Source organism: Leucoraja erinacea, chromosome 37 (genome assembly GCF_028641065.1).
Source record: "Leucoraja erinacea ecotype New England chromosome 37, Leri_hhj_1, whole genome shotgun sequence".
Classification (NCBI taxonomy): domain Eukaryota; kingdom Metazoa; phylum Chordata; class Chondrichthyes; order Rajiformes; family Rajidae; genus Leucoraja; species Leucoraja erinaceus.
The window spans coordinates 7,185,638-7,207,035 of NC_073413.1; the positions used below are offsets into that span (position 1 = coordinate 7,185,638).

Genomic DNA, 21,398 nt, shown 5'->3' on the forward strand with positions numbered 1-21,398 from the left:
TTATGACTATCGGATGGCAGTTGCATACCAAATCTCGTTGGACCTATGTGCGATGACAATAAAAGATATTATTATTATTATTATTATTATGTAGAGAATCTTTTTGTCAAATTATTAATCCGCATGTATTATTGCAGCACCATTCAACTGGCATTACAATTTCTGGTCTGATTTTCCTAACCCTGAGATGCCAAACATTTTAAACAACATCACTGTAACATGAAGCAACTGATTGCCTTGTGAAAATGTTTAGCTCGATATTTTGTTATGCAGAGTACTTAATGAGTTAATTAAACTTTATTTCAACCTCTTCTTAACCATGTCCTATCAATCTGCTATTTAACATGATTTGTTCAGTAAGAGTACTGAGGCAATCTTGATCATACAGAACTACTTGGATAATGATAATCTCCATGATTTTTGGTAACAGTTATCTCTAAATTAAATTTTTGTGTGGAAAGGCAGTAAAATATCTGTGTAAATTCACTTTCTTGACAACTAGGAGAAACATTTGTCACAAAATTATTTGGAGCTGTTTTAACTGTTAGTTATGCATCTTATCAAGAACTAATGACGTGATAAACATTTTAATTTTGATTAAAAAACAATGGAAAGTGCGCAGAAATCTACAGTCCAATAACCTGAATATTTTTTTTGAAATCTTTGGACCAAGTAGGAAAATTACAATAGGCAAGATCAAGTGGGCTGAAGAATGGCTGATGGAGTTTAATACAGATAAGTGCAACTAGTTGCATTTTGGGAAGTAGAAGCAGACCTTCACAGATAATGGTAGGGCCTTGGGGCATATTGTATAGCAGAGGGATCTAGGAGTTAAGCACATAGTTCCCTTAAAGTAGTGTCACAGGTGGATAGGGTGGCCAAGAAGGTGTTTGATATATTGGTCTTCATCAGTGTAATAGAAGTAGGGATGTTATGTTAGTTGTACATGATGTTTTTGAATCGACATGTGGAGTATTGTGTTCGATTTTGCACACCTTGCTATAGGAGGATGTCGTTAAGCTGTAAATAGTGTAGAGAAGATGTACCCAGGGCTTGAGAGGCTGTTTTTTAGCACATAGGCTGAGGGATGATCTTGTACTGTATAAAATCATGACGGAATTAGATAGGATGAATGCACATTTAACCCAGGGTTGGGGAAATCAAAAATGAGAATATTAAATGAGAGGGGAAAGGTTTAATGTAGCAATGTTACAACATTTTGAGATTTTAAAAATCAAGTCTGCAATTTATCCCATCAGATAAAGCATAAAAAGAAGTTTAATTTGACACCCAATTCACTTTCATATCTTCAGTATTAAAAAAGTTATGGCCATTTTCATATTTGGAAATTCTCAAAAGCCCATAACTTTCTTAAAAATTAAGAGAACTGAATGAAATTTTCAGTTATTATAGATTGAAGCATTCTGAAACAAATATAAAACATCTTGCTTGGATGACCTGAAATTAAAGCATATAATTAGTTAATTACCTAATTGTAGTTAATTACAAAATTGACCGAGGGTCGGAAATATTGCGGGGAAAAGCATGGCTGCTGAGAGTGTTTTTTGCTTGCGACCTATGACCAGGGCATGCCCAGTCAGAATACCGAACTTGCTTATATATCTTGCATATAGACACAAAGTCCTGGTGTAACTCAGCGGGACAGGTAGCATCCCTGGAGAGAAGGAATGGGTGACGTTTCAGTTCAAGACCGCTTGCCTCTTCTTACTGCAGCAAAATTTCCATTGAAATGAATGCCTCGCTGCTTGATCTAACCCTATCCAGATTATCAGTAATACATGTTGGGGAATCTGGAAGTTTGTGCTCTGATACTGGGCTGCATGTGAATTTGTTATTGCATTTGGAACGTGTGATATGAATGGATAAATTGAAGCAATTTAAGCTTGGACCTGCTGGTATTTATTGGGCAGGATTTTGGCCCAGTATATTTGGGGGCTCAGTTTAATAATGCCTTTTCAGTGCCTTATTTACTTTAATTTCCCTCCTGTTCTTGCTGTTATTGTTCTGGATTTAGCTGAAAGTTATCTGTAAAGTGTTTTTTTTCTTCAGTTTCCTTTTTCTTCAGCACGCATCACCTTGGGCATACAATCCATGTTTCTTTTAAAGGAACGTGTTTGTTTTTATGTGAACTGCCTCGGCATTAGGTCCTCCATTACTTGGTGAATGTTACACTCTGTGACTTCCTTTCCATTTGATTTCATGCTAGGTTGAAAATATTTTTCACTGTGCTTTCTCTTATTTTCCTCCCTTTTTAGAAAATGTCAGGACATAGTTCCCGAGTTATGCCATCTTTGTATTATGTGTGGTAATGTTAGCTGATTATTCCTTAATTGTGCTGATGCTTGGTGTTTTTGGAAATTATGGTATTTCGGAGGAAAATTTGGGGTGAAGGCATTGGGGAGAGAAACGTGGAACAAATCTCATTGTTAATTTTTATTATACGGTCATTACCGAGGCAGCAGAACGAAGAGACTTCCATTTCCAAATTAGCTGACTAAATATTCATGGTCTCTGACGTATGCTGAACTATATATTTGGAAGCTTGCAGATGCTACTTTAAGTTATTGCTATGGTTGTTCGCTTACCATTGACCGCCCCTTGTTCCTTGCTGTTGTCTGAGACAAAGCCCACCCATTTGAATCCCTGGTGTCACTTGCACCCTATAATGAGAGTCCTATCATATCCATGCCATCATAAAGTGATCTTAGTATAACTTCAAGTATTGTTCCACTCCATGCCTCCCACAGCTCGTGTTTTGTTGAAACCAGCCTTTATTAATTCTAGTGCAAAAGAGAAAATCAAGAGTGCATAATACAATATTACAGCTACAAAGAAAGTGCAAAAAAAGCCTCGGAGCTGCAACAAGCACTGTGATGGTGGATATTGGGGGCACTGCATAATAATAGGAGTTGATCTGTGAAGAGAGATTAGGGAATATTGATCCAAATTTACTGATGGTTATGAGAATGGGAGGAAATCTTGTTGAAATATAATTCTGGAAGGATTGAACAGGGTAGGTGGCCAGAAGCTGTTTCCTTTGGCTGGAGAACTCAAAATTAGGGACATGAGGGATTAGGATAAATGAGTCGCATGTATGTTTAAGACTAGAGATAGGAAGGATTACTTTTCTGATGGCCATATGGCAGAATTGTGGCAGTTAAGTATGTTCAGAACTTGATCATATGGAAAATAAAGTTATCAAAGAATAAGGGATTGGATTGGAAAGTTGCCTTGGACTCTGGATCAGGTAGAATCTTGGGTTGGATTGTACAGAAGGCTTAAGGGGCTCTTTTAAAAAAAATCATATCCCTGCAGTGGCTAAGTGATACTAGCAGCCCTATTCAAATATCTCCTCGTGCTGCTCATTGTAACGTTTAGTTTGCTTGCTCTTTGCTAATTAGATTAGGACATATTCATATGTTACTTGCACCACATAAGGGAAAATATTATTGGTATTTAAGTGACGTTTGGATGTGAAAGCCTGATAATGCTCCGCAGAAAGTGCACTTGTTGGACTACAATCAGTATGAATTGGAAACAACAGTTCCTCAGGCCATCGGCACAGGAGACACTCAAGGTTGTGCGCTCAGTCTCCGGCTCACTCCTACCCATGATTGTGTACCTAGGCGGTTCCTAAGCCATCTCTAAATTGACAATGACACTGCAGTTCGACGAATAACAGGTAATGATGAGTCAGAGTATAGGACGGAGATCGATAATGGTGCCAGAACAATCTTGCTCTGAATGTTAGGAAGACCAGGGTGATGATTGACATCAGAAGGAGGAAGTTGAGGATGGGTTAGTTTGCGTTCATTGACGGTACGGTGATGGAGTCAACAGCTTCAAGTTCTTGGGTTAAAAAATCTCTGAAGATATGGGCTGGCACCAGCACATTGATTCAATCACAAAAGAAGTTCATCAGTGCCTCTACTTCTTCAAAGGTTTAACGAGATTTCAACATGTCGCTGAATACTTTATTAAACTTCTACTGGTGAACAGTAAAGAGTATGTGACTGGTTGCATCATGACCTGGTTTGTAACTCGAATGCCCAAGATCAAAGGAGGCTGCACAAAGTAGTGGACATTGGCCCGGTCCACCATGGGTATTGAATTCTCCACCATCGAAGCTATCTACGCAAAGCGCTGCCTAAAAAGACAGCTAATATCGTCAAAGACCTACACTACCCTGGCCACATTCTTAACTTGCTGCTCTCAGGAAGAATATATAAGAGCCTACTACTGTGACCTCCAAGTTCAAGAACAGTGTCATCTCATCAAACATCGGGCTCTTTAACCATAACTATAAAGGGCCTGTCCCACTTGGCGATTTTGTCTGTGACTGCCGGCATCATTGACTGACGTTTCATGTCACCGAAAGATACGCGGCGTGACAACATATGATGCACGGTGTTTTTTCAAGTGTCACAACCACATTTTTGTCGCTGCTGGATTTTGAAATGCTCAAAATCTTTTGGCAGCACTGCATTGACACTGGCAAAATCGCCAATTGGGACAGGCCCTTTACGCACAACTCTAACTGGAACCGTACCTCAGCAACGATATATGATGGACTTTGCTTTGGTTGCACTATGTACTTTGGTTTGCACTATTATGGTCTGGTTACCTAGTATGTCTGATGATTTATTGTATTCTTCATTATTATATTTTTATTCATTGTCTAATTGCGTTAATATGCCTGTAATGCTGCAGCAAGCAAGGATTTCATTGTTCCGTTCATGGTACATAGGACAACTAAACACTTTTGACAGTACTGATGTGTGTGAAATTTGCCTATTCTCCCCTGGGTGCTCCCATTTCCTCCACATTCCAAAGATTTGCTGGTTAATTGGCTAGTGTAAATTGCCTGTAGTCTAGGATGGTAGTAAAACAATCAGAGGTGTTAATGAGAATGTGTAAGAGAATAGGTCACAGGAAAATAAACGAGTAAAAAAAGACATAGGAGGCCATGCAACCCATTGAGTCTGTCATAAACAATAAGAAAATACCAAGGTTCAGTTCATTTGTGGAGTGGTTCATTGAATATAATGTGATTAGGATGCAATACGTTATTTAGTTGGTATGAATGTTTATAACCCCGGGTGACATCGATGCTAACAGAGTCGCTGTCTCTTAGTGCAAGAGACCCGAGTTTAATTTAGACTTTGAATTGACGGCGTTGAGTTTGCACGTCCTCCGTGTGATTACGTAGGTTTCCTCCTGGCGTCCTAGTTTTCCCATAAATCCCAGTCATGGGTCCGTAAATAAATTGCCCCTAATGTGAGGGTAAGTGGTAAAAGCTGGGGGGAATTAGAGTACAAAATGGATTAATATGGAATTAGCGTAAATGGATGTTTGACGATAGGCACAGACTCTATCTCTAGTCATTTGATTCTGTTACTTCAAGTTAGTCGATGTTGTGGAGGCTTAGTTAAATTTGAAACTTTAATTGTAAAATTGTGGATTAAGTGGACACATTTCCTGCAGTTTGCACATTCAGTAAACTTGTCATAACAGACCATAGGCAGCCGTTATTGTTGATTGTCTGCTATAATCGAGTAAGGTACTATCATTCTATGTTGTTGAAACAAAGAACCGTAGTTGATGGTTAATACGCAAAAGAATGCACATTTCTGGAGTCCAGCATCTCTGGAGAACGTGGATAGATGATGTTGGGCCGCTTCAGGCCGATTCATTCTGCTGAGTTACTCCAGCAATTCGTTTCACCTTTAAACAAGGCACTAATGCTGCTGGTCTGCACCAGCGAGCCCTTCAGGTATTGCATGGTCTGGTTGACATGGCTGTTATTGCAGCTCACATTGTAGCCCCTGGCCTGCGGCTCTGTTTTCAGGTTGCTGCCAACGACAAGACGCGCTCAGTAAGTGTGGGGCCCCATTCCTTCACACCTGCTGCCGTTTCTCCTGTCGGCTGTCGAGTTGTTCGCTCTGCCACGTCTTCCTCCCGCGGTCGCTGACATCTAAGGTGGAATATTTTGGTGACAACGGGAGCAGGAGGCAGAGGTGGAGAGGGAAGCAGTGGAGTGGGCAAAGGGACGGGATGAGCTGACGGTGGATCGGATGAAGCGACAGCCAACAGGAAGAAACAGCAACTGGTGAGAGCGGAAGGAGCCCCATGGTGGCAGAGCGCGTCCAGAGCTGCCTGAAGAAAGTGCTGTCGTCAGGGGCTACGCCATGAGTCGCAACAACAGCCACATCAACCAGACCGTGTGGTGGGTGAAGAATAGCCCGCCGTTGTCTAATAGTCACCTTGCGAGCCGGGTCCGTCTGCTATAACTGCAGTCCGTTCAAAAGAGTTCTGTTAAAACAAGGGTTTACTGTAGTTATGAAATTACCAAACTAAATTAATGGCTATACTAGTCAAGTGAGCAACAATGTCATCGCATAATTATTAATTTATTGTCATCACTGGAAATCGAGTTCTGTCTCTTTGCTTTAATAACTGGCAGCATTCCAGTTGGTCCATTTCTTGAGTTAGTTTTCACACTTTGCTAATATCTCAATGTGGACTATATAAATTGATAGCACAGCTTTATTTCCTTTTGAAATATAGCATGTCATCTCGTTCATTCAAACATGAAGTAATGGTTCTATTAAATTTAGATGAAATCTTAATGTTTAGTGGCTTTAGCAAATACCTGTTTCATTCTAATAACAAAAGTGTTCAACAGCTATTTTCCCCCCCATTTATTGGGTTAAATGGCCAAAAAAAGGATTAAATGACAAAATGTAGCTGATATAGATTTGTTCAATCTTTATTTGTGACTTCACTATGCATTGTATCCCCATATTTGCAAAATGTTGTACATCAGACAATAGACAAGGTGCAGGAGTAGGCCATTCGGCCCTTCGAGCCAGCACCGCCATTCAATGTGATCATGGCTGATCATCCACAATCAATGTCTTTCAGAGCCCTATCTAGCTCTCTCTTGAAAGTATCCAGAAAACCGGCCTTTGAGGCAGAGAATTCCACAGACTTGCAACTGTGTGGAAAAAGTGTTTCCTCATCTTCTTTCTAAATGGCTTACCCCTTATTATTAAACTGTGGCCCCTGGTTCTGGGCTCCCCGAACATCGGGAACATGTTTCCGGCCTCCAGCATGTCCAAACCCTTAATAATCTTATATGTTTCAATAAGATCTCCTCTCATCCTAAATTCCAGAGCTCCATTCTCTCGGCATATGACAGTCCTGCCATCCTGGGAATTAACCTTGTGAACCTACTTTATATATTTAATCTGTTACTGCCTGATTGGGTGTCAATTAACTTTACATTTGTCCTAGTTTTGGAATTTTGTTTAGTTATTCTATCCTAGTTGTGATATTTTAGTTTATGCTAGATAAATTGTCTTTTTTTAAAGTAATTGTTAAAAAATGGGTATTTGGTCCATATAACGTACTCTTGTCCCTATTTTATTATGTTTTTAAATCTGAGGTTGATAGATAACAAAAGATAATAAATGACATGGGCAATGTCATAGCATGCATTTGATTCACAGACCAACTGTGATCTAGTATGGAATAAGTTTGAGAAAATGGTCAATTCTTCTTTTAACTAAAAAATCATTTTTAATCTTGTAATCTAAATATGTAAGAACTGTTCCCTTTAAGTGTCGATTTTTATTTTTTAATTGCTTCCTGACAAATACAGTTCAATTTACTTAAATTTTTTTTTTTTTTGTTGTTGTTAAAAGTCCATGGTTTTTAAATATTTTCAATTAGTTATACAATGTGCATGCTAATCTATAGGCCGAATAAGTAATTTGTTCAACTCCTGAACCAAGGTGTCTTCATCCTGGTCATAAATGTACAGTACATAGACAACACTGTATATGTGCACGTTTGAGTGTTGAGTTCCAAGTGATTACCGAGTCATTCAGTGAAGCATCCATTAATTAACTTTGCAATAAACGTTGGCAAGACACAAGTTCTCTAGCGTTCCTAGCGGATTGTCATTGTTCCTAATCTGTGACCATTAAAGGGTGGAGGAGTACCTATAGAACGAAAGAATCTTGAGGGCTCGGTGGAAATGATGGAGTGCAGCACCACCTGAACACCCCATTTGCTCATCCGCTCCACAAGTATCGCCTGTAAAATTGTGGCAGAGTTTGTGTCCCAAGGTGGCCTGATCAGGTTTCATAGCATCTTGGAGTTGGGAATGGAAGCAAGTTATCCTTCAGCAATTCCTTGGGATTTAGGATGTACAAGTTTCCTGATTATAATTGCAATGTTTCTAGTTTACATGAATATAGATGAGCTTTCTGTTTTCATTTTTTGAAATAATTAATCATCTAAAGCATCTGTACTTTTACAGGTAATGAGAAAGTGTTTGTATGAAAGCTTCAGAAGAAGCGAAGAAAATGTACAATACCATATGCAGTAATTTGACTAAGTTGCACTCATAATAGAGAGACGAAAGAGTTATGTGCATAAAACTGGAATTTTACACACCAAATCTGCAGTATACCAGATTTACAATATGTGGAATTCTTGTTTTAGTAGATTTAACCATGAATCCGAATATTTAAACATCAGTTTTGAGCATATAAATTGTCTGCACATAGGTATTTTCTCTGAAGTTATTTACTACACAAATAATTTTCTACAAATTTCCATAGGTATTACTTTGGAAGTTGTACCTATTTCAGGGATTCTAAAAATATAATCCCATTTGATGAGCCTTAGAGTTGCTTCAGGAAATATAAATATTAGCTGTGTATTAGTATTTATTGCTCTTTGATTGGACAGAGATCCAGTAGGGTTGCTCACAATGCCCTCTATAATGTTTGGGGGTGAAAAGAACCATCATTTATTTATTTGCCTCTGTACTCCACAATTTAAAATTTGTAATAGAAAGAATCACATATGGTTAATGTGCACATTTTAAGGCCATTTTTATACATTTTGGTTTCACCATTTAGAAATTACAGCTGTGTTTATTTATAGTCCCCCATTTCAGGGCACCATAATGTTGGGACACATGGCTTCACAAGGGTTTGTAATTGCTCAGATGTGTTTAATTGCCTCCTTAATGCAGGTGTAAGAGAGCTCTCAGCATCTAGTTTTTCCTACTGTCTTTCCATTACCTTTGGAAACTTTTATTGCTGTTTATCAACGTGAGGAAGAAAGTTGTGCCAATGAAATTCAAATAAATCATTATGAGACTGAGAAACAAGACTAAAACTGTTAGAGACATCAGTCAAAACTTAGGCTTACCAAAATCACTGTTTGGAACAGCATTAAGAAGAAAAAGAGCACTGGTGGGCTTACTAATTGCGAAGGGACTGGCAGGCCAAAGATGACCTCCACAGCTGATGACAGAAGATTCTCTATAATAAAGAAAAATCCCCAAACACCTGTTTGACAAATCAGAAACACTCTTCAGGAGTCGGGTGTGGATTTGTTAATGGCCACTGTCTGCAGAAGACTTCATGAATATAAATACAGAGGCTACACTGCAAGATGCAAACCACTGGTTAGCTGCAAAAATAGGATGGCCATATTACAGTTTGCAAAAAGTACTTAAAATGAGCCACAGTTCTGGAAAAAGGTCTTGTGGACAGATGAGACAAAGATTAACATATCAGAGTGATGGCAAGAGCAAAGTATGGAGGAGAGAAGGAACTGCCCAAGATCCAAAGCATACCACCTCATCTGTGAAACAGTGGTGGGGGTGTTATGGCCTGGGCAAGTATGGCTGCTGAAGGTACTGGCTCACTTATCTTCATTGATGATACAATTGCTGATGGTGGTAGCATAATGAATTTGGAAGTGTATAGACACATCCTATCTGCTCAAGTTCAAACAAATGCCTCAAAACTCATTGGCTGGTGGTTTATTCTACAGCAAGACAATAATCCCAAACATGCTGCTTAAGCAACAAAGGAGTTTTTCAAAGCTAAAAAAATGGTCAATTCTTGAGTGGCCGGCCATGTCAATGACCCGATCTGAATGAACCCAATTGAGCATGCCTTTTATATGCTGAAGAGAAAACTGAAGGGGACTAACTCCCAAAACAAGCATAAGCTAAAGATGGCTGCAATACATGCAGAGCATCACCAGAGAAGACACCCAGCAACTGGTGATGTCCATGAATGGCAGACTTCATGCAGTCATTGCATGCAAAGGATATGCAACAAAATACCAGCACATTGTTTTAAAAAAAAATTACATCTATTTGGAATACATTTATTTAAATGACTGGTAGCAGTGAATGAAGAAGGGTGAGGAAATCTTTGTTGCCTAAAGCCCGAGTGATATGAGTATCCAATAACCTAGTGCTTCCCTCCTACATCTCTTCAAAACGCTTTTTATAAATTATAAAGCAAAATACAGTATAATTTATACTGCCAGAAATGTCCATTTCCTATAGCCACTGATATTGGTTCCTTTACACAAACTTGCTATGATATAATCGAATAAACTCCCTAACATCTGAAGTTTTTAATTTAAGTTTATTTGTAACTCTGGAAGGTTGTTGTACTAGTTAATTATGTTTTGTGTTAATGGTTATATTTTGCAAATTATTACAAACTGATATCTAAATATGTGATTTTGTCTTGTAACAAATCCTGATCTCAACAATTCTCATGTTTAAACCTTATGGGTGGGATTGAGTTTCATCCTGCATAACTTTTGTGTTTAATATTGGTAAACTCTTGGCATAAAAGGCAGTTATCAGAATTTTAACCTTCATTCAATCTTGCATTGGTTACTTGAGTCTGCAATAAAGTACAGATAACCTCTTATTCGGCATGTCACTCATGCGATTTGAACCCAATTGAGCATGCCTTTTATATGCTGTAGAGAAAACTGAAGGGGACTAACCCCCAAAACAAGCATAAGTTAAAGACGGCATGATTCTTAACTTACTTGGGTACTTCTAATTTCTTTGTCAATGGAAAGTCACGCTGGAAACTGACTGGATTCTGTCCCAACGTTTATTGAAAGATATCTCGGTGGGAGTGATCTGTCAAGCCTGTGCGAATCCCGCCGTTTAAAATCTCAAGCTTGATGTTATAGTCTGAAAATAAGGATCAACTATTTTAGGTCTGAGATGAGGCACATGTTTTGGAACACTTTCTGAAATCAAAACTGAGTGTTGTTCCATACATCCAAAACTTTGTATGAAGAATATTCTAAAAATGTATTTGAGTGGGAGAGTGGAATCAAAATAGTGGTGTCACAATGTTGAATGGTTGAGCAGATCTAAAAAGGCTTTTTCTATTGCATTTCTTAATTTCTGTGTCTCTCCGTTGCTCTTTGTAGTGTGAAGGTATATTATTCAGTTATGTCACCTTGTAAAACATCTCACCTTGTTCCCATACCTAATGTGAAGATTCAAATTGTTGCGAATACTTTGTATGATCAGGCAAAGTCTTTAGATTTCTGCTTTCAATTCTATCCCTGTGGACCAGAATCCTATTTGTAATGGCCTTGTAACTTCTATTTGTGCATTCCTATCTTCTCAACCCTTAAATTGCTTTGTTCTGCTTTGGGGCCTGTTACTGAAGAAATGTGTGGCCTTTTTATCTTCCTACTAAAGATGGAAATGCGAGAAGGGTCTTTATAGCTCATTCAAAGGAAACATGTAGTTTGGTATAAAGCATTTCGGCTGATTTATGTTCTATATTTATTATGGAAGCTAGTTTTGATAGAACTTATGGTGGCTCTACTTATGGAAGGGATGGAGTCTTATTGCTGATGTCTGCTGTAACCCCATAATCCAAGGGATGGTTTTGGAAGGTCTGCGAAGATCCTCAAAACTGGCACTCGTGGCAGAAACCAGAGGGAAAGTAGAGTAGATAACAAAATGGGAGTGATTACAATTATATCCTGCAAATGAAAACATTTTTTAATTTGTGTTTGTTTTTCTTTGCAGATTTTGGACCCTTTTTTGATCTTGAGAATGACTTGCCAGATGAATTGATCCGTTCAGATCCTTTAGGACTGACAAACGGAGGTGACTTGGCTCAGCTAACTGGTGTTGGCATGGTGCAGGATGCTGCCTCGAAGCACAAGCAACTGTCAGAACTTCTGAGAAGCGGTGGTTCTAGTATCAACATGGGACATGGAACAGTCAGCTCTGGTGGTGCCTCATCACGATCCATGGATAGTCCAGTTCAGTCCGTAGGCAGCCAAAGTCAACAGAATAGTCCCAGTATAGGAAGTTTAAGTAGCATGGTCAAGAGCCCGTTAACGCAAGGTGGTCTTACGTCCCCCCCCAATATGGGGATTGGAGGAAGTGGAGCCAACCAGCGACCTACAACGCCACAGTCCGTGAACCCCCAAAAACACGACCAGCTTCATACGTCAGCAACCGGTTTGATGCCTGGTGTAAACAGTCCAACCAACCAAGCAGGAATGAGCATGAATGCTAATATGAATCCAGCTCTGATGAACAGTGTGAATACTCAGGGCATGATCCAGGGACAAGTAATGAACGGTTCTCTTGGTGCCGGAAGGGGCAGACCTAATGTACAGTACTCAAGTCCAGGCATGTCCAACACAAATAACCTACTTGCTGAATCGTTATCCCAAGGATCACCTCAGATGGCAGCTGGTCTCAAAGGACCCCAGCCTGGGGCATTGAGCAAGGTAAGAGCCAAGCATTTTGCCCTGTGTACATTAACATGAAAGTGAAATTGTATTAAAAATCGCGATGAGCCTCTATTCCGCGAATGACACTATTGGGGATGTGGCAAATATGTATTAGTACTGATGCTGGAAATTGGAAATCAGTTCTTGAAATACTTCATTGATCTAGTGCCTGCTAACTCAATAGAAAAAGTGTTCATAAGATCATAAGTGATAGGAGCAGAATTTGGCCATTCGGCCCATCAAGTCTACTCTGCCATACAATCATGGTTGATCTATCTCTCCCTCCTAACCCCATTCTTCTACCTTCTCCGCATAACCTCTGACACCATGGATCAAGAATCCATCTCTGCCTTAAATATATCCACAGACTTTGCCTCCACACCTTTTGTGGCAAAGATTTCCACAGATTCACCCCTCTCTGACTAAAGAAATTCCTCCTCATTTCCTTCCTAACAGAACATCCTTTAATTCTGTGGCTATGACCTCTAGTCATAGACTCTCCCACGTCCTCTCCCCATCTATCCACTCTATCCGAGCCTGTCACTACTCTGTATGTTTCAATGAGGTCCACATTCTTTTAAACTCCAGCGAGTATAGACCCAGTGCTGTCAAATGCTCATCACATGTTAGCCTACACATTCCTGGGATCATTTGTGTAAATCTCCTCTGGACCTTCTCCGTTGAACGAATGACTAAATATTTATTCTAAATAAATCCGTTTGGGGAGTCTGCATCCTGGGGGCATGAACATCGAATTCTCCCAATTTTGTTAGTCCTTGCTGTCTCCTCCCCTTCCTCAGTCCCCCTGCTGTCTCCTCCCATCCCCCAACCTTCGGGCTCCTCCTCCTTTTTCCTTTCTTGTCCCCGCCCCCCCCCCGCCCCCGATCAGTCTGAAGAAGGTTTCGGCCCGAAACGTTGCCTATTTCCTTCGCTCCATAGATGCTGCTGCACCCGCTGAGTTTCTCCAGCTTTTTTGTGTAACCTTTGATTCTCCAGCATCTGCAGTTCCTTCTTAAACACTAAATATTTCTGTTTGATGATCATGAAAACTGCTAAAAGTTAGAGCAAACAAAATCAAGAAAGGGAAAGGGGATGGAGGAGGAAAGGCCACTGTTTAGTATTTGGCTTGTATAATTAAATGACAGAAGAGGCAATAGTACAAGGTAAAATTGGGTATTGAAAGGATTATTCAATAACAAAAGTTCTGAGGTGGTGTACAGCAGAATAATTGAAATCAATTTAATGTGAAATGCAAATTCTGCAAAGCGCAAATTATAGATATATCTTGAGCTTTATACCAATGTTGATACTGTAGACAGATACTCAGAAATGTGCGAATGCTTTGGAACATTTGTGGAGTGAGCAGAGGTGTTCCACAGCACTGATCTAATTTATGTTTGACTTCCCTAATGCAGAGGAGACCATGTGGAGATAATTGCAATTTACTTCTATATATCAACATAATCTTAAATTGTAAGCTACTTTTGCTAAAAATTATGATTGGATTATCTTTGCCAAACCACATAACAGCTATGATTCAACTGGATATCCACAATAAATAAGACCCACGGTTAATATTGTGTGTTAACCATCTACGCCCAAAGGTTAGATTGTGAGGAAAATCACCACATTTAATGGGGTAAAATGTCTCAATGCATTTCGTAGGAAGATATTGAAAATTTGAGATTGGGCTTTAAAAGCTGATTGTTCAAACGTTTAATCAGGGAAGATTTAAGGAGTTTGTGGTGAGAAGACATTTGGAGAAGGAGAGGGGTTGAGGGAGGAAGTTCCATTGGCAACCAAAGACAATGCCACCAATTCTATTTGTGTATGGGCTTCTCTGTGATGTTCAGCATATAATGCCCATTCCTAATTTTCCTAATAGAGATTAAAATCAAATATTCTGGAAAGGACTGTAGAACTAGTAAGAGCGATTGGAGGAGCAAAGACGTGTGGGAATTTGATAAATGAAAATTTTAAAATGGGGTGTTGTTCAAATGAGCACTAAATTTGAGGATTGAACACAGGATGAATGGTGTGAGTTTGGATAAAGGCAGCCGAGATTTGGATAAATGTGTTTGCAGAGAAATGAATGGGTGAGGTATTTCAGTAGATGAAAGAATTCAGTGATCTTTCCCAAATAATGTCTTTGAAACATCTTACGAAAGGATTTGTTCCCACATGTGGATTTTGGGAAGGGAAGAAGTCCCTACATGGTAAATTTAAATTGTTCATCAGTGACCATGAACCAGTAATTTGCTTCAGTCATCATCGTGGGGGTGGGTTGACAACAATAATAGTGCATTTTATAAATCCAATTCACAAACTGAGTCGTGCTGATCTTTGCACTCACTTTGGCAATTGAAAATAATAAAATGAAGACTATGGAGATTACTGTGCTTTCCTCTACATTGCTTTTAGGGATAAGAGGTTTTGCTGGACATGTTGATGGGCATGATCACTTTGTCATATTTAACTAATATTTATGGCTATAGTTCAAATTAATTAATCTGTCTACGGGTACCTTTCAATATCTTGAATACAAATGTATTTGAATTTTCAGTGTTTAGATCTACTTTCTTACTTCCCATTAAGAAGCTATCATTTTAAGCTATTCTCAATAATTTAACTGTTCAGAATATTTGCTTTAGCACATGCAGTACTGTTTAAATTATTTGCTTTTCTAAATTTGAAGGAAAGTTATGATTTATACCTGCAGTAGCTTGACTGACATTTTATGGAGAGAGAATGAAATTGCTTATATAAATTTAATTTTAGTCAAGTCGTGTAAATGAAGGCATTGCAGTTGCGCTCTGATTGTTGGTTCTAAAGGATGACAATTTCTAAACAATTTCTAAGTTTCTCCTTAAACATGAATGGCTGAACTTGAGTCTAAAGTTTGGCTTAACATGTTGTTGGTTGTGCAGCACAGGGCCCAGCTCCTTTCCCTCTTTGTTCTTATGCTGTGGTGTAAGCACCATCTGTTGCCTATGCAGTTCAAGAAAATCAGGTCATTTTCTTCTCCTCCTCCCCCCAGCCCCCCAGCGCGCACACTTTTGTTTGCAATCTAAGGTAATGTTAACAGGAGATTTTAGCTTCAGCTCCGTTAACCTGTTCATTTAAACACCTGCCCCACTAAGGCGACTGCAGGAGACCATGCAGTCGCCACATGTTCGCGGGTGGTTGCCGGGGAGTCCCCTTCATGATCGTGAGGAGTTCCCACGTTCTGCGAACTAGTCGCAGTCTCATTATGATCGCCGCTAATTTTTCAACATGTTGAAAAATTAGCGGCGACCAGAATGATGCCGCCATGGAGAGTAGTGAGAATTCTCATGCCATAGGTGGATCGCCAGGAGGCCCTAGTCGGTTGCCAGAAGATCAAAGGTTCTCGTAGGTTGTAGCTGGTGCTGACTGGTGAATTTCATTGGCTCATTAGGGGGGGAAACATAAGCGGTAGTCTTCAGAACCGATAACCAACCAGTAATGTTAATGTCCGCCGAACTTCACAGCTGTATATCTCTGTCTTAAAAGTTGTTCCCACTCCTTCTTCCCCCTCTCCTCCACTCTTTTAAAGGACTTACCGTACACTGCGCTTTAGCTGTCTTAATTACAGCGCCAACCTTCCTGTTCATCGTGGTGTGTTTCCGTATCACCTTGGCTTTGAACTGTGAATTTCACTCAGACAGCGCTCCCCCGCTTGCCTGGTCCCCCACCTGCATAACGGGCTGGTGAAGAAAGCGATGTGTGTGTGTGTGTGTGTTCCACTCTGACAGTCGCCGTACCAGTTGTCGGTTTTTCAGACGACTGCTGGCAACTTGATAGTCGCCTGAAAAATCGCCTAAGTGGGACAGGCCCATTAGAGTAGTACAAGGTCATTACTGTCCAATGCATATCCTACTTTTTAAATATTATTCATTTGTTCTGGGTTACAGATTAGAAAGTAATGTCCATAATTTTGTAATGTTTACATTGTATGATGATTAGTGACAAATTAACCAGGCTCTCTGCTGTGATATTCTAAGTTACTCTGGAAGTGCTTCCGTATTATGGTCAGGATCTGACTAAATTGCATATTCTGCAGTCGGCCCTGCCTCCCCATGTTAAATAGCTTTTGAGTATATGGCTAAGTTACACTGGTTTTCCTCTAAATTAACCTCTGTAATTGTATTTTATTATCTTGTCATCAATTTTGCTCTTTGAAAGTGTCATTGCATTGATCCATCATTCGTTATCTGAGCTCATGTGAGGAAAACCAGTTGAATGAAGTATCGGGCAGTTGTTGATAACCCCAGCAAAAGCTGGGCACTTTTAGGTGTCGAGTAAATGCACAATCTGTAGTAAAGAATCTTTATCTAAATATATGGATAGGCACAGAGGTAGTCCATTCGACCCTTAGAAGGTACTCCACTTGCCACCAAGATTTGTTGTGCACTATTTGCCTTAATGTCCAGAAATCAATCTCTGCTTGAATAAATGTAGCAGCTGAGTCTCCACAGACCTCTGGTGCAGGACATTCCAATGGTTCACCGCCTTCTGAATGCACAAATTAACAATGGGATCCATGTGCTAAGTAATGCATCTTTCCATCCAGTTATTTGAAATATTTTTTCCCCCCCCACACGATTTTAACAAACTTCGTAGTTCCTCAGTCTAATACCATATGCCTAACTGTCTTCAGCTGTTTTGGCAATGACCTTTTCCTTTAACGTATGGTCACAAATGGGAATCTGCTGATCACCATGTTTACTTTCACTTACATTTTGGTGGCTTTGGCTGCATATGCAATGTGATGCTGTTGTATATGGCAAATAATATTTACACTACATAGGTACCAGCCAGTAATTGCTCCAACAAGACACTGATCACCCCATTCAATGTATAACACGACTATGTGCACATCCCGAGGATCTTATTGATCAGAAATGTAACTGGCCTGTCATATTAATATAGTGGCTATATAAGAGATCAGATTCTGTGGTGAATTACCTGCCCTCTGATTCCTAACTGTTTCATGCCATCCACTGTGCATCATTCAAGAGTGTAAAATAATGTTTTTCACATATCCTGATGCCTGCAGTTGTAAAAGCATTTGGGGCCCAGTACCATTTTGAACAGAGTGCTCTGTTTGATTGTCCACCACTTAGTGTTCACTTCCACCATTTAGTAAGTTGCAGTAAGATGCACTGCAGCAACTTAACAAGATTTAACTACTACTTCTAAACTCTCAAAAGCAGGAAACTGGTAATACTGAATTTTGTTTGTCGGCTCATTATTCTACTATCTATTAAGTAGCATCATAGATGAAATCTCACCATATAGTCTGCAGTAGCTTAATGTGATTCACCACCTTTCAAAGACAGGCTGATGCAATAAGTGTAGACTTTGTAAGCAGCTCCCGAATCTGATAAATGAACTTCTGTCCGAAATATCTGCAGTCTATATTTACAAGCATTGTTCTTTCTCTCTTTCTTCTCTTTCTTCCCTTTCCAACTCTCTCCTCTTCCAATCGCTCTCTGTTTACTTCCGCTCCACCAATGATTTGCAAGTTTCTCTAATGTTATTTTATCTGCATTCCCATGAGAAATTTTGAAGCATTACAGTGGAAAAGTGATCAGGGAATTGAGGGCAAAATTTGTGGTCATGGTTTAATAGTCAGAAGGGAAATACTTTGAGTAAATATATCTATTGAAGTGGTAAGTTTGAATGATGCAAAATCGTTTGTGTACTTCTATACAACCACTTTGATACGGCTTGTAAGTTGTCAGTGACAATTCAGATGCTATTTATTAACTCTTCATTTTCCAAATATTTTTGCAATGCACACATTCAACAGCTGGAAAAATGGTCAAAGATTCTGAAGTCTCTGCCTATAACTAGCCCTCATATTTTCTACTTTAGAGAGCCCCAAAATGTTCTCTTCTGTTATATTATTGATATGGATTTATGAAATTATTTTTGTATTTTTAGTTCTGCTCATTCTCAGTAGGAGCACCTTTGATTTTTAATTAATGCAGCCAACTTGAGTTAAATTATAAAAAAATCCCAAAGTACACTGATTTTGCTTTTTTTTGCATGAATTGCGATTTCAGAGAGCATTTGAAATGTGAATCTTAATCCAGAATGCATTTGACCGGCAGATACTATTGCCAGATTGGTGACTTGGTGTCGGATAAAATATGTACATGTGTGTGTTTTTTGTCACCAGAAGTGGAAAGTATCATCATAACTTCAAAGAATAAGTTGAGATGACCATTATGAGAGTGCTTGTAATGCCACTTCGCATATTTCCAAATACATTCTTGTAAAGGGTGATTTCACACTTTGGATTAATGTAAAATTGAGGGGGAGGAGGAGGAGTGAAAGATCAAAATGAAGCAGGTCCATGACCAAGTAACTTTTTTTTTTTTTTTTTTAATTCATTTTGTAATGGTTAATCAATAAGCTTTGCGTCAGTAGCCAATGCCATTGTTTTACTTTGCCTCCTTTTATTTACAAGGTGCCTTCGATTTAAGAATCCCAATAATTTAATCCTGAAAGCATTTGGCTTTAACGGGTACCATTTCCAGTTTGGTGACTTGGTGTGTAAAAAGGATCTGCAGATGTTGGTTTAAACCGAAGATAGACACAGAAAGCTAGAGTAAATCGGGCAGCATCTCTGAAGAAGGGTCTCGACCCAAAACGTCACAAAAATGGTGATTTGTAGCTTTCACCTGTGCATTTATTTGAGGAGTAAACAATATGAGATCATGTGCCAGCTTCCTTGTATGGGAAGCTGCAGTGGTACCTTAGTAACTCAATTATATTACAGTAATATGTAGAGAACAAACTAAAATCAGCTATCTAGCTTTAAAAACAAATCTTCAGCAACTTCTGATATGAAAGTCATTAACACTGCATACAGAAATGCCTGGTATTTTGAATCAAATTGGCCATTGTATTAATGCTGTTCAGGTGCTGATCGAGCATGTATAAGATATTTTGACAAGGGAACTTGGAATGAACTTGATCCCTAACATTTCTTAGAAAAGTTTCATCTTTTCATTTTGGCATAGGGTAGAAGCTTCCTTATTTAGGAACTAGATCAGGGCATATTCAGATTTTTTAATCTTAATTAAGGTTGGAATATATATATTAGCTCACGTACTTAGCCAGGACAAGTTTTTTTTGAATGGTATCTTTGGCTAATTATCATAGTTTGTAAGATTTTGTGTCACTTTGTAATGCAGTATTTGTTTTCTGCCACTGGAGGCCCTTAAGAGCCACAGTAAAAGAACATCTAAAAAGAATTTGCAGTTAAACGACTCAAATTTTACTCATGAAATCGCAGAATCATTCTGCACATCAAAATTAGTGCTCCCCCCTCCCCCGATCACCCCAGTATATTTGAATGGATACTAAAAAGGTTCAAAGAAAATGTAGCATTAGCGCGAGTCGGTATAATTTAACTAATTCCATTTTGTTTACTTCTAGATGGGAATGATGGGAACCCCGAATCCTTATGGGCAGCCTTATGGCCAGAATGCCAGTCAAACACTGGGTAGCAGTGGACTTGGCCAGCAGAATAAAGGTGGGCTAGGGAACAGCTTGCCTCAGTTTACAATGGAGAAGAAACCTGCTGGCAGTGTGGGGATGCCAAACCTGGTGAGTGATGATGCGTGCATATAACTTAATACTCGTATTTCCTCAATGCATGATTTGTTGAGTTTAAGTTTGGTCATCCTTGTTAACAGTAAAAATGTAGAAGGGAGTGAATGTCAGAATAGATGTTTCAAAGTTTTTTTAAATCATACTTCCCTTATAATGTAGGGTTGATGAGGATTGTGACTGAATTTCCTATGTTGTTTCTCTGGTTATAGTTAAATTTGTGTAATGAAGAACGATAAAGATTGAAAAACATAAGAACATGATGAATGGGCCAAGCCTGCCTGTTTCCATGTCTAATCAGATCTTGGTCCCCACATCACTTTTCCACCCTTCTCCCTCTACTCTCGATTGCTTGTAGTTCAAGTGTATGTCGATCCACTTTGAATATGCTCAATAACTCTATCTCCTTAGCTCCTTGGAGTAGACATTCCAAAGAATCATATCTCTCTGAGGGAAGAAATTCTTGTTCACCTCCCTCTGAAATGAAGAACCATTATTCTGAAACCTTATCCTCTCATTCTAGATACCCCAAGAGGGCATGCATTCTTTCAGTGTTTACCCTGTCAATCATCACTCATACTGCGTATAGGCTAAACATTTCTTTGTACATTAAAGCCTTTATCCCAGAATGAACCTTCACACCATTGCTTCCAGTGCAAGTATCACTTTCCTTAAATAAGGAAATCAAAATTCCATTCACCAGATGTGATCTCACCAGGGCTTAAGTGTTGCATTAAATTTGTCTACTTTTATACTCCATCTCTTGCAATAAAGGTCAACGTTCTAGTAACCTTCCCAATTACTTATATGTTACTTTTATGTCTTGTGTACTAGGACCCCCAGATCTCTTTATATTATAAGATTTGGCCATCTTGCTTTATTTAATAATAATTTGCTTTTTCTTTGTTCATTCCAAAATGGACAACCTTGCATCTTCCAACATTATGCTCCCCCTATCAACTACTCATTTAACCTAACTGTGCGCCTTTGCAGGCTTTTTGTGTTGCTCCCCCAACTTGCCAAGTACCTTTGTATCATCACAAACTTTGAATGTAGTCTGCACAGTCCCGTCATCTAAATTAATAATATTGATTGTAAGTAGTTGACATCCAAGCTGTTCC

The 21,398-nt window shown here is 39.1% G+C and overlaps 1 protein-coding gene across 2 annotated transcripts in view; it reads left to right on the forward strand.

Moving 5' to 3' along the window:
- The window catches only part of ep300b (E1A binding protein p300 b), an 82,826-nt gene that overhangs the window by 10,157 nt on the left and 51,271 nt on the right, over positions 1-21,398 (forward strand). For both annotated transcript variants that reach the window (XM_055663221.1, XM_055663222.1), the window contains exons 2-3: positions 11,915-12,630; positions 20,104-20,274. In XM_055663221.1, coding sequence (XP_055519196.1) covers positions 11,915-12,630; positions 20,104-20,274 — 887 coding nt within the window. The remainder of the gene's footprint in view (positions 1-11,914; positions 12,631-20,103; positions 20,275-21,398) is intronic.